General features: G+C 44.1%; 1 protein-coding gene across 1 annotated transcript in view; it reads left to right on the top strand.

Annotated features, from left to right (window-relative positions):
* The window catches only part of LOC115761787 (sterile alpha motif domain-containing protein 5), a 126,080-nt gene that overhangs the window by 98,554 nt on the left and 13,954 nt on the right, over window positions 1-13,572 (top strand). The window contains exons 3-7 of the mRNA XM_030703722.1: window positions 9,919-10,242; window positions 10,645-10,937; window positions 11,068-11,117; window positions 11,212-11,318; window positions 13,290-13,376. Of these exons, the coding sequence (XP_030559582.1) occupies window positions 9,919-10,242; window positions 10,645-10,937; window positions 11,068-11,117; window positions 11,212-11,318; window positions 13,290-13,376 (861 nt within the window). The remainder of the gene's footprint in view (window positions 1-9,918; window positions 10,243-10,644; window positions 10,938-11,067; window positions 11,118-11,211; window positions 11,319-13,289; window positions 13,377-13,572) is intronic.

Here is a 13,572-nt window from a genome sequence, read left to right as displayed (position 1 = left end):
GTGTGCTGTTGGGCTGGGCGTGGAGCGGGGGCGGTGGTGGTGGTGGGATGTTTGGGTGGTAGGCTGTTCGCCCGCCTTTGGCTGGCTTCATTAGGAATCAAGCCATGTGCACTTGTCGGCTGTCTGTCCCTCTTTCTGCCTGTCTGTCTGCCTGTCTGGCTGCCAAAGTGCCAACCGACTGCTGACTGCCGACTGCTGCCTGCACTTGCCGCTGCAGCTGCACAAACTATTTACGTTGGGACACACGCCCACTTTTTTGCGCCGCCTTGGGGCTAGCTTGGCTGTTGTAGTCGTCGTCGTCGTTTTTATTGTTGGCTGTTGTCTGTTTTTGTGCGCGACACTCTCAAAAGTTCAATGCACGCGCCTTTGTTTTGCGTACACAGTTTTGTAGGCTAAATGTAGCGTTTGGCAGGAAATTTTTCTTGCCTTTCAGCAGCCTCTTAGCCAGCCAGCCCACGCCACGTGATTTGGCTTAATGCCAGGCGCACAAACTTGGTCTTTGGGTTAACACACAGATTTCGAAGCTCATCCGCAGTTGGTAAAAAAAAAATGAAAAATTAAGCATAGTTTTAGGCGCCGCTTGTCCAAGTGCTGTTGACTTGATGAAGAAAGTTTTATTGGCCAACTCCGAAACGCAACCACCCGCTGTTGCTTCATTTGCCTTTTTAATTTTGTACAAATATTTTGGTAGCAATTTCTGGTACTTTTTTGAGCGTTGAGAGTTTTATTAAAATGTTGACAGGTTGTTTGGCTTCAGCAAAAACTTAGTAACTGACAACACTGCAGACTCTCTAGCAACTCTATCCGTATCTGATGATGTCACTAACTGAAGATTAGCTCACGCTTCTCAGCACAGCGAAGCGTAGTTTTGTGCAAATTAAAACTACATCGATGGGTTTTGCCTTAGCTCTCAACTTATAATTAGTTGTGGTCAGTGTTGGAAAACTGCTAAAAGCTGTAATGATAATCCTATTTTAACATTATCGATAGTATTTTATCGCAGCTTATAAAAGATGAAACAATCTTTGCCGATGCGTAAATAGTTGTCCACAATTTTTCATTTGCTATCGACATATATTAAATTCCTTTGTTATCAATAAGTAAGACAACAACAGATAATTCAGTTGATTCTACGCCCATAAACGTATTATTTATTTCAACAACTATTATTATTTATAATTTGTACATTAAGCAAAGAACTTGACAACCCTATTGTATGCCCATTTCTAGGCAAATGCGCAAAATTGGGCAAATATCAAAAAGAAAGAAAATGGGAAGGCTACGACAAATGCCAAGCTTGACAAAGACTTGGGGCTTAAATGCTGCCAGGCTCATTGGTGGTTGCAACCAAATCTTGCCACATGCCTGCGCATATTAAGTGGAACGTGGTGGCGGCATCGGCAACGTTCACATGGCCATATGTGCGGCATAATGAGGACGTCGCCGAAGCAAGTCGTGCATGCAGCCGCTGCTGCTGCCACTGCCGCCGCCAACGCTGACAGCAAATCAATTCATATGCCCAGCCACACTGATGTTCCACAAGCCCGCCCGCCCATATGTGCTGCATGGGGGTGCGTCACAGATGAATTCATCAAAACGCTGCCCATTGTTGTGTGCGGTTAACTGCAAATATGACTCGAGGGTGTGACAGGCTATTATATAGAAAATGGACTCTGTCCAATCCGGGTGCCTGGAGCGCTTTATCATTTAGTCTTTTGCTCTTTAGCTGGACAAATGAAGTCAATTGGATTGCTGTGGAACCGTGTCTGGACTCAGGACTTTGGGCCGCATCAAAGAAAATTGTTTTAAGCGTTCAGAACGAAGAGCTCCGATTAGCATCTGCTTACGCTTTGGCTGTGGACTCCAGGCAGCCAGCCAAGCGTTGAGTGGGGTAAAATCAGATAGCCAACGCACACAGGCCGGACTTAGCAAAATGACAAAGAAGTTGGCGGCTTAACAAGCAAAACCCACCACACACCACCCGCCGCACCACCCACGCCTCATTGCCATTAGCGAGCGGCTGGGAAAAGTTCTAGCCTGCTTTGAGGCGACGCGAGCTCGTTTCTTAGTTTGCTGGCAATTGCAGTTTATGCTCAAACTTTAGCCGTACCCCTGCCCAGGCTGGCCACGTTTATTACACACTCATTTGTTTCTGGATCCCCACACGCTCTGCCAGCCCCTTTCCATGAGGGGCTGTCATATTAAGCAACTTTGACCATTCCGTTGGCCGGCGAATGGGCTGAGCGTCTGAGTTTCGATAGAAATCTTTTTGTTCATTTCATTTTATGTCTACTTTGCTGCACAAGCACTCACACGCACACACGAACACACAACAGATACACACGCACATTTTTGCCAATTTCCTGGCAGCCCATTCGTTGGCCTCGGCCCGTCGAAGCGATGCCTCAATTTGACATTGATGTGCCAAATGTGGAAATTCTCTTTCACTGACCGACCGACTGAAGCAAAATAAAAAAAGAAAAACTGCAAAGTAAAATGAAATAAGAAAACACGCTAAGCTGGCCAATACCGAATATTCAATGTCCTTGCAGAGCTAGTAATTCAACTTTTTAAACTCTATTTATGATAAATTAAACACACAAATGCCAAATGAAAGCTGTATTCATTCAGATATACATCAAAACGATAAGATAAGTATATCTTGGGACCGATTGTAGACTCAGAAACTATATTATATTAGAAGTTGATTCCACCAGCTTGGACTTACTGCCCGCTGTCATAAAACGCTCTTAAGACTAGTTTCTTTATAATAGCCAGCCTCTCCTTTTTTATAAGGGAGAATACATTAACGTAGTACTTCGAGGAGAGCTCAGTTTGGGTAAAAACCAAGACGCTCTCGGTATATATTCTACAATTTCATTTTGAATTTTCGGAACGAAGCCTTTAAAGGTTCAAATGAAAAATGCACTTCTCCTAAAGTACATATAAAATGACCTTAAAGGGCTTATTGAGAATGTATCTAAGATAGAATACAGACATACTAGGTATCTTATATCTAAGATATATGTATAAGTAAATACATATACATTAAGGTAATTTGTAAAATCATATATTGACATTTGCATTTTTATTTTTTTCTAAATTAATACATTAATACATTGCACATACTTTATGACAAAACTATTATTGCATCAAAATCAAAGGGTATAAAACACATTGTAACTGTACAAACAAAAGGCTGTGTTGAAATGTAATTTGGCCAAAATTGTTGGCACACTGCATACGTTTGGCATTTGCTACTGTTTGGTTGTATCTGACTGTGTCCGTTACAGCCGAATGAAACCCAATCTGTCTGGCTGCCAGTCAGGGCCAGGGCATTGATGTTCTATCCCCAAAACACGAAACTGTGCGTTAGTCATTTTGGCACTTTCTCATGCTGTCAGCTCACAGAGTAACGCCTACTTTTTCTGTTGTCGCCATTGCCACTGCCGCTGTGGAAGATTAGTATTTCTTTTTTTTTTCAGGCCTGTCTTCTCCGGATCGATTGTGCATTTAATGTCAATTTGCGGAGATGCCACGGCAAATGTTTTCGAAAGGGAAAAATAAATCATTAGAGACACAAGGCGCTGAATATGGGGTAGACCAGGCCAATTACAAGGCGTAATTGGTGGCATCTTTTTTCGAGTTTTCGGGCTAGTTTTTGCATAGAATGTTTACTGAGCAGTCATAGTTTTAATTAATATAGTTACAATGAGAATTCATTTTCAGCCAGTAAAAAAACGAACAAAATTTATATTATAATGATTTATAAATAGTTACAAATTATTTGAAATCCAACAAATTTAAATTCCAACCGCTGGTCTGTGGCACCCTGCTCTGCTGGCCATTGCAAACTCATTTACAATTAAAACAACATTAATTTGGTTCTAATATGACCTCAAGCAGTTCGCCCACAAAATTTAAATTGCCGCACCAAGTGGCAAGAGCAGCACAAATGGCCAGAAAATGCGATGGTGCGTGTGACGGGGTTAGAGAGCGCGGTGGCAGCGTCTGCCTGTGGCCACAGAAATGTAATTAAATTACGCTGAAAAACAAAGCCCCGCCCGCCACCCATCCCCCCTTATGGCTTGAACAAAAACTTTAAAACGCTTAGCCACGCTCATCGCTTTCATGCTGTGCAAAAATTTCGCATAATTGCGTCAGCAAACGCATAAATTGCCAAAGACAGCAGCCCTTGGGGCGGCGCGGCACGCAGCATGTGGCATGTTGCACGTGTAGAATGCGGCCATCCATCGAGCAGTGACAGGCAGCTAGACACTGATCGCCCGGCAAGGAAGGGAGGCAGGCGAGTTGGCAGCAATCAAACGGTGCACTTTGCCTGCGCATATGTCAAATGACGGCAACCCTTTAGACCCGGCCCAGAGTCGGGGCGTTGCATTGTCGTACGCGGTAAGCGGCAATTTGGTGTGGCTTGAACAGGGTGTTGCAGGCTGGGATTGCTGCTGTTGCATGCCTGTCACTCGAAGCTTGTCATTTTTGCATTTCTTTTTTGTCAACTTAAATTACATTAAGCATGAAATATTATGCTAATTATGGCTGATTTCATTCCGTTTGGCGCACGCAAAGCAGACAAAGGACGCTCAGCAGTGAGCATCGCATCGTGCAATGTCATAAAAGACAATGCAAATGAATTAAAATTAAATGGCAAAAAAAAAAAAAAAAAAAAAAAAACAGAAATTAAAAGGAAAGCGGAGTGAAAAATAAACTGGAAATTGAAATGTAATGCAGTCCCAGTGTTGCCAGCGGCGGCTGTCTGCTGTCAGCTGGCGTTGCACGTTGCACGTTTCCCCTTTGCCCCGTTGTCTGCTGTCTGTTGTCTGTTGTCTGTTGTCTGTTGCCTGTTGCCTGTTGCCAGTTGCCTGTTGCCATTTGCCATTTGCCTATTTGACTTCATATTTGCTCTGCTGACTCTCGCATCATGCGCAATTTTATGTCAAACGTGGCGTATGCGTAATTTTTCATTTGCCATCATCCGCCGCCCGCGCACTTCTTTTTTAAATGATTTTTCTCTACGCCCAAGCACTTTTAACTTGAAAATGAGAAATTAAATTATTTGCTGCTAATGTCTAGAGGAGCGCGTGTAAGGGTTGTTAATTGTAGTGCGGGTGTGGGTGTGCTTGGGTTGGGGTGAGGGTTGTTCTTTTCAAAAGTGCGCAACGGAAATGATACAGCAAAAGCGCAAAGCAGCAGCCGGCACACACACACACACACACACACACACACGTACACACACACGGCAGCTTGGCCAAAAAGCTGAAATGAAAACTAAAACTCATTTCTGCCAAATTAAACTGAACAGCGGCAACGGCAGCTACAAATATGAGTTAAAAGCAAAACGCTGGGGCACATGTGTGCGCAGTGTTCGCATCTCAAATGTAAAATTAAAAGGCATTTCCGCAAAATGTCAGCGTCATATTGTAAAACATGAGTATTTAATTAGAAAATACTTTCGGGCTGACTCACAGCAGCAGCAGGCAACAGTCAGGACCTGCACAGTTTCCGTTTAGCTGCCCCACTCCGTTTATCTATACACAAGTGTGTGTGTGTGTGTGTGTGTATGTGTACTAATGAATTTCGCCAGTGAACAAGTTTGTGCTTTTTAACAACTTAACATAGTCGCATATATTGTACAAAATACCTTTTTCCTTAGTATGGCAAGTGGAAAGCGGCAAAGCGTTGCATTACCTTGGCGAGCAGCGCGGCGAGACGCCGAAACGCGACGCGCAACAGCTGAAAACTTTGCATGTATGCCGCATATTAACACCGAACATCTAGCAAAAACTATGAACGTGGGGCAGGGTGCGAGTTCAGTGGCAGCACAAAATGTGTTGCCTTAAATTGCCGACAACAGCAACAACAGCAACAACAACAACAGCTATACAACGACTGTGCTAATGGCCACGCATTATTCAAAGTCTCGTTCTCAGATTGTCAGCGGGATAAGCAGCGGGCATGGGTGTTACGGTGGGGTTGGGTGGGGTTTGGATGGGGTTTCTAGTTGTCCACTGGGCATGTCAAAACTCATTTGCCGTTAACGAGCAGCCATTGTGCTTATAAAAGGATTATTTACAAATCACTGACTCTCAAAAATTGTCAACTGCAGGGCAAATGCCTGAACGCGACCAAAGCCCCAGCCACGCAGCCGCTGGCGAATGCTTTGATCTACAATTTATGGAATTAACCCTTAAGTGCTGCCTGCCGGCAATTGTTGCTGCCGCTGCGGCGGCTGCTGCTGTTGATTTCCTGACAGAGACATCAACTTCTCAGTGAATGCTTCATTTCAAGTTGATTTCTTTTAGCTGATTACGCGCCGGCATTACGGAAACAGGATGCAGTGCCACTGATTGTTATGACTACACCACACTACTCAAAAACGGGTCTGGGTTGGAGCTGTGCGATGAGTGTGACTTGAGCGTAAATTGACTTGCATTCCATTTACCAGACACACTGTCTGAGGCCATAATGCTTTAAGCCGTTTAAACAGCTAGCTGTCAGTAGAAAAGATTGGGAGAGCAAGAGGAAGGGTGGCCGCTCTGACTGGCCCTTAATTGATACCTTTGTTTGCATTGCGGTCACTCTAATTGGTGTTTGCATGCGGCTTGAAGTCTTGTGTAAATACGGGCTGACCAGACAGACGTTGCTTCTTTGTAATTTTGCGTGCGTTCTGTTTGCTCATTAAACGCTTGCAGGCAACAATAGCAACAGCATGAGAGAAACAACAACAACCATAACAACAACAACAACAACAAGAGCAATGTCATCAATTAGCAGCTGGCCGTCGTCATCGAGTGCCAAGTTTGCGCAAAAAATTGACAGGCTTGAGCGACTTTGCGGCACTGCGGCACCTAATGAGCAAACGTATAGAGCAGCTCGCATTCAACCATTCTACATATCACGCCACGCCCACTGCTTAGTGGCACTTAGAAGCGCATGTCAAAAGTTATTAGCCTCAGCTCAAATAATTCGCTGTTCTGTGCCAGAAAGCTGATTACTAAATACATAGTACAACATATAAACAAAGTCATTTGGCCAGCTCAAGGGCTCCTTTGGCAATAACAAAATTCGCTGCCAAAAGTTTTCTTCACCCGCTGCTGTCGTTGCCGAATCCTGGCACAAGCATGCGTTCGATTTATATATAAATGTATATATATATTATACATATATATATCTCACTGCATGCTGCCTGCCAGCTTGTTCGATTCCTTGTCAATATCCTTGCGCTGGCAACATATTCTTGCCTCATAAGTAGACAACTTTTTCAGCTGTCCTGTCGCTGCCGTCAAATACGTGAGGGCGTTAAACTCATACATTACTTTAGCCTTTATCCTATCTGCTGCTATACTTAACTAACTGCTGTCTGTGTGAGAGTGTGTGTGCGTCCTAGTCTGCAACATTTTCGCACATTTTTTGCTAGCTGCGGTTCGCATCTTTGTGGATGTGTGTCAAGAGTTGCCAATGGAAGCAGCTTCTTTATTTTATATTTTTTTTATTTATTTTGTTCCTGCTGCCGAAGCATTGAAAATAAATTTATAACGCATACGTCATGTGAGCCCCGCGCAGTTTTGCACTTTATTGCATTTGTCGCTGGTATTGCAAAACTTCAATAAATTATTTTATTGCGACAGTTATTTTGGTTCTCTGCGAGATGTTGTTCGTAGTTTTTCATTTCATGGATTCACTTGAGCAGCAGATATATGTATATATACATATGTATATATATCTCTATGCTGTGGCATATCTGGCTGCTGTCATTTCCCATTTGCTTTGCTTTTGCTACAAATTGCAAATGACTTTATGACTTTTTTCTGTTATCTGACGAACCGACAAGCCGAGAAAAAGCCACACAGCTGCACACATCCATACATAACATATATGTCCATATATATTCTTGTATAATAAGCTTGCCGGCTATGAAATTGATTCTGTGCCTCGCATAAGCTTGGAATTGCATAATAAATTTGTGCAGAATGCATAATGAACGTTACATTTACTCGGGCATATATAAATTATGTGTCTATCGCAATGAATGCGCGCTTAGGAGTCTATAATCAAATACTAAAAATCAACTTAAATCAAGGCAGTAAACTCACAAGTCCAACTTAAGCTAATATCCAGCTTTAAATTTCCAGCTTGCAACATCATTAAAGAGTGCGTTTCTTTTTATCTCTGCCTCTCGGCCAATCTCTGGGTTCTATTCTTAAATGAAAATTTTCAGGTATTGCCGCATAAAAAGCCCCAAAAAAAAAAAAAAAACACGTGGGAAACCCATCAAAACTTGACACTTTTCTGGCAAACGAGCGCCCTTAATAAAAAAAAAGTCAAACAGTCAAGCGGCAATGGCAACAAGCAAACAACAACAACCAACACCTTTGGCGCCTTAAGCGCACAATGTAAAAATTACCTCAGTAAAGAGGAAAAAACGGAAAGAAAGAGCCTTCGAGCGGGCAAAAGGCTAGAATGAAAAAGGCTTTGCGCGGGGTGCCAAGAGGCAATAAGTAGCAAAAATTACGCTAAACGCAGCAATTTCCTGGTAAATTGCACAATACACACACACTCGCACACACACACACACATACACACACTGAGAGCTGTGTGTGTTTTGCCTAGGAATATAGCCAGGTGGCGGCATAAAATTCAACTATAAATAGGGCATAAAACACAGAGGCGCAGACATTTTATAATGCGCAGCGTGTCGCATCAATGAGTAGAGCCTTGAAGAGGAGAGGAGTGGGCACGCTTGAAGGTGTCTGATGGGGAGGGGCACACAGGCTGTCAATTTCCTGCAGCACACGCATGTGTGAGAGGCAGCGTGAGAATTTTAATGCGTGTCATATTTGATTGATGCCAGCGCGGTAAGCGTTTGCCCCACGTTCGTTCTGGTAGCCCTGGCAACAATGTCAAGAGTTCAGCATGGCCCCAAGCGGCACTTCCAAGTGTGCAAAAGTGGCCCCTGCAGGTATGCAGCGGAAAAAGTGCGTGGCGCCAATTTCATGTCCTTGGATAAAAATCATTTGCTTGTCACTGCGCCATGTGTCTGTGTGCACTGGTGTGTTTATTGTGTGCATGTTGCGTAATTTAGCGCCGCTTCTTGCTTAACAATTTTATCGCTCTCTTGTTTTTTGGCTGTCGGAAAGGGGATTCAGAGTTGGGTTACGCAATTTACTGCCACTAGGCAACTGCCTGCCAAGCTGTAAATATTTGCACACACATACACACATAGAAGGGGGTGCTTTTTACAGTTGTGTGTCGAGACTAGCACACAACCAGAACCACGCACACTCACAAGTTTGTGCCATAATTTATGCCAAGACAAACGATGTGGGTGATGGGAGGCTGGCGAGTGTAGACCAGGCTGTAAGTGCATTAGGCGAACGGTTTTAGTGCCCTAAGGGGGCCTCGACTTAATAATTTGCGCGAATTGGCGTCAAGCGGCAAACTAATTTGAGTTAAGCGCATTGTACACACACACACACCCCTACACACCCAAATACACACACTCAGTGTAGAAACCATATTGTTGACTACATAAGCTGTGCCTGAAGCTAACCACACACGTTTGCTTTAAACTTACTTACTAACACGGCCTGGCCTCTAACAAAGCCGAATTAAACAATTATTTAGCATTTAAGCATCTAGCACGCCCTCGACAATGTCCACCACGCCCATCGCCCAGCGCCAACATCAATAACCATCATTAACCAGCTCATAATAATCGTTAGTTAGTTATTAGAATATCGTAAATCGTAGACCCTGAAATCCTTTCGAGTGGTTGCATCAATCCGCTTCAAAACTGCACCAAATCGCATTTACACCCACCCACCACCACCATACGCCCACCCACGTTGGATACGTTTATGTAACTTTCATTTTGCTGCCTGTTTTGCTGTTTGTTTGCAGGATGGACAACGCGGCCATTTAGAGGGTCTTGCATCCGTCTATTGCGAATTGTTAATGGCTCCCTTTGGAGACATTTTGAGTGCTTTAGAAAATGCTAGACAAGCAGCATGGGCGGAGCGCAGTCCGCTCCATCCCGCCGGCGGCAGCAGCGGCGGCGCCAGCGGCAGCGGTGGCAGCGGCCTCAGCGGCAGCGCCGGCGGTAGCGGCAGCGCCAGCGGCGGCATGCAACATCGCCAGCAGCATGGCCATCGCGGCCATTCAACGCACGGCGCCGGCCTGCCCAATAGTCATAGTCAGCCAATTTATGTGCCAGGAAAGTACTCGGTATGTATGCCAGCAACAACAACAACTACAACAACAAGAACAACAACAACACAGACTGGGCCCCTTAGCACAAAAAACGAGAAAAAAAAAACAAAAACAAATAAAAAGAAATGACATTATTTGATTTAAATATTTACAGAAGTGGTTTAAAAAAATCAAATTTATTGATGTTGGCGTTGATTTGGCAAACAGAAAAATATGATTTAAAAATTTAAAGAGATAGTTTTTATGAATTATAATAAAATTTACGAAAATGATTTTGTAAATATTTGTAAATTAGTGTTGTTTGTTTTCGTTTTGTTTTGCCTTTGCCGCATGTTGCATGCTTACTCATTGCATTCTTAGCATGTGATCTGCAAATACAGTCTCTAATATACAGTACCTCTTGCCCGCCTTTTACAGCCCTCTAGCTGCTTGTCCGACAAGGAGGAGGATGAGATCTATGGCTTTGGCTATGGCGTCTTTGCGCCGCGAGTGGCACGCGGCGGGTTGACACAACATCAGCAGCTGTTGCAGCAGCAAACGTTGCAAACGCAGCATAGCATACAGCAGCAGCAGCAGCAACAGTTGCAACAACAGCAGCAACAACTACCAAATGTGCCAGGCCAACAGGCGGGAGGACAGCCCGGAGTTGGAGCACAACAACATCAGACACTCCCGCCAAATGTAGCGCATCTCAACTTTGTGCAACAAAAGTGAGTAGAACAAAATGAGAGCGAGAGAGAGAAATGATTGCAACAAAGTTAGTTTCTCAAGAATTTACAATATTTACGAACTTTTTCCAGAAATTTTGATAATCAAATATTTTTCTTGTTGCTGTTGCAGCTGCCTGAGTCCCCGTTCCGCATATTTCTATGAGTTTCCACCGACTGCAGGTGAGTTCAATTTCCAAAAGCCTTTACAGTTCACCAATTCCCTGTCTTTTTTTTTAAATGTAACTCTCACACCGACACACACTCACACACACAGAGGGACGCGAGACAAAGAAGCGCACAACGTTGGCCCGATTGCTGAAAGGCTTAAAAACTGTCAATCGAAGGGATCGCAGCAATCAACAAAATGGCGCACAAGCCAGGGTAAGTTTCTGTCTATATCCCCAACCTAAGACCCTAAACCCCCCAGTGCCCCTCCCACTGCAGCTACAACTTGTACAAGTTGAGCTCGTTTTCGTGCTTGGTTTTATGACCGCAAGCAAATTGTTTGTCCTTTTGCCTTTCATTTAAATCAACTGCGGTAATTCTTTCAACTTATTTGCGCAGAGTTTTTGCTCCGTTGTAGTCCTTCGTTCATTTCATAATATTTCGTTTTGTAACAATTCCTTGACTCTATCCCCCTACTAGCCAGTCATCACCCCCTCGCTTGTCGTTTTATGACTTGCTGCTGTGACTGCGTCTTGGCTGATGCCGCTGTACTTAATCTTGGCCCCGGGGACATGTAAATTTTTATGCGCGTCGAGAAATCCCACGCCAGCTGAAAAGGTTAAAAATGTGCCCGCTGCTGTTTCAGCTCCTGCTCCTACTCCTGCTCCACAGCTGCTCAGCTGCTGCTGTCATTGCCTGGCGGCCATGTCTACATTGCCACTTTTTTCTTGGCAACAGCATAATGTGGCACTGTGTGCTGGTATGTAGCCAGTTTATCTGCGCATTCTCCACAAAGGATACATTCAGGCGCTGAGCGCCTTTGATTAGAGCCCAGCCACCTTTGGGGAGCCGAGCGGCAGTTCTGAGTAGACTTTGCACCCACTATTCTTGGGGGGTGCACCTGGCAATGAAACTGTGGCCTAAGATAACGCTGCCGTTACAGGACGTCGTTGCCGCTCATAAATAAGCAAGGACATGCATAAATTTTTCATAAGCAACGAGCACACGAACGCAACAAAAAAGCAGAAAAAAAATAAAATAAAAACCAGTTATAGTGCTCTTCTCGGGAGTGCTCGACTGGGAGATACTCTACACGCATCGCTGTGAGAATCACTATTTCATCAAACATTTCATATTAAGTTCGGTATTTATTTTCCGAGGCCTAAAGGCCCAAGGCGCAGAGGGGCCTCTGAAATGAGGGAGGTGAAAAGTTGAATACGATATTATGAATTATAAATGAAATATATTTCGACAAATATGCTTACACATAATATACTTGAATACATAAGCAGTTTCTAATCGAAAGCGTTTGTAGCCCACGAATAGACAGACGGGAAGAATACATATATCATATGGGGCTCCTTTTGCCTGTTACACACATTTAAACCCAACCATTATACCCTATTTACCCATTTTCATTGGGCTTAGGGTATAAAAAGAAAACAGAATAAAAAACGAAGCTGCCAGCTGAAAATAAATAATAAAGCGAGCGAATGAAGAAGTGAACGAGCTAAAAGGGCTGCCAAGGGGGGGGGGGGGGGGGGGGGCGTGGGCTACGTGCAGCAGATAAGCGCAGGAAATGACTAAGGATATGCGCCTAAGTAGCAGCATCCTTCCACATATAAAAAATTGCCTTTCAAAATATAATTAAACAGCACTCACCTGGCCATGGCCCATGTGTTTCATCGCCTGGAACTCCGCCCAGCTGATTTGCTATTTATGATAAGAAAACAAACGCATTAGATGGCCATCAGCAGGAAGAGGGAGTGGGAGTGATAGTGGGAGTGGGAAAGCGAGTGGAAATAGGAGCGAGCGAACTGGAGTGCCCTGAATTGGGTTGCAGGGTCGCAACTCTCAACACTTGGGTCGCGACCCTCGTTGCCCTGACTCGTTATTAATTAAAAATTAAAGCCCGGCTGAAAGGTGTGAAATACAAAATGGCGTCGTAATGGCGATAAAGCACGTGGAGCCCGCCACACTGATTTATGAGTCTCTTTGCTGGGTCATCTCGAGCACTCACCGCACTCAGCGCCTTTTGAAGGTCTTTGTGCATATTTTAAGGGCAGCTGCCACTGAAGTTGCCACGAGTTAAGAAGCCGAAACTTTGCTGGCCAGCAAAAATTGAAAGAGTTTTCAAAATTGAAATTTTAATTGATATCGATACCTTTTCATTTGCATACTTTATAGGCGGCCAACGATCGTCTGCGACACTTTCAAATGATAAACGGCGGCGCTGGCGTGCCGCAGCAGAGTTTCGAGGAGACAATCCATAGAGTAAGTATGCAATAAATATGTATGGACTACATGGTAGAATGGTAGAAGCAGGAGCAGCAGCAGCAGCAACAGCAGCGGCAGCGGCAGCAGCAGTTGCATAAATATTTATGCAGTGCAACGCATTTTGGTGCTGTTTTTGTTGCAAGCGGCAACAGCTGCCACAGCAAACAAAATTACTTCAAAATTGTTTGCAACA

Source organism: Drosophila novamexicana, unplaced genomic scaffold, assembly GCF_003285875.2.
Source record: "Drosophila novamexicana strain 15010-1031.04,08,12 unplaced genomic scaffold, DnovRS2.1 tig00000485-arrow-pilon, whole genome shotgun sequence".
Lineage (NCBI taxonomy): Eukaryota > Metazoa > Arthropoda > Insecta > Diptera > Drosophilidae > Drosophila > Drosophila novamexicana.
The sequence above is the reverse complement of the archived record's forward strand: the minus strand, read 5'-3'. Positions and strand labels throughout refer to the sequence as shown.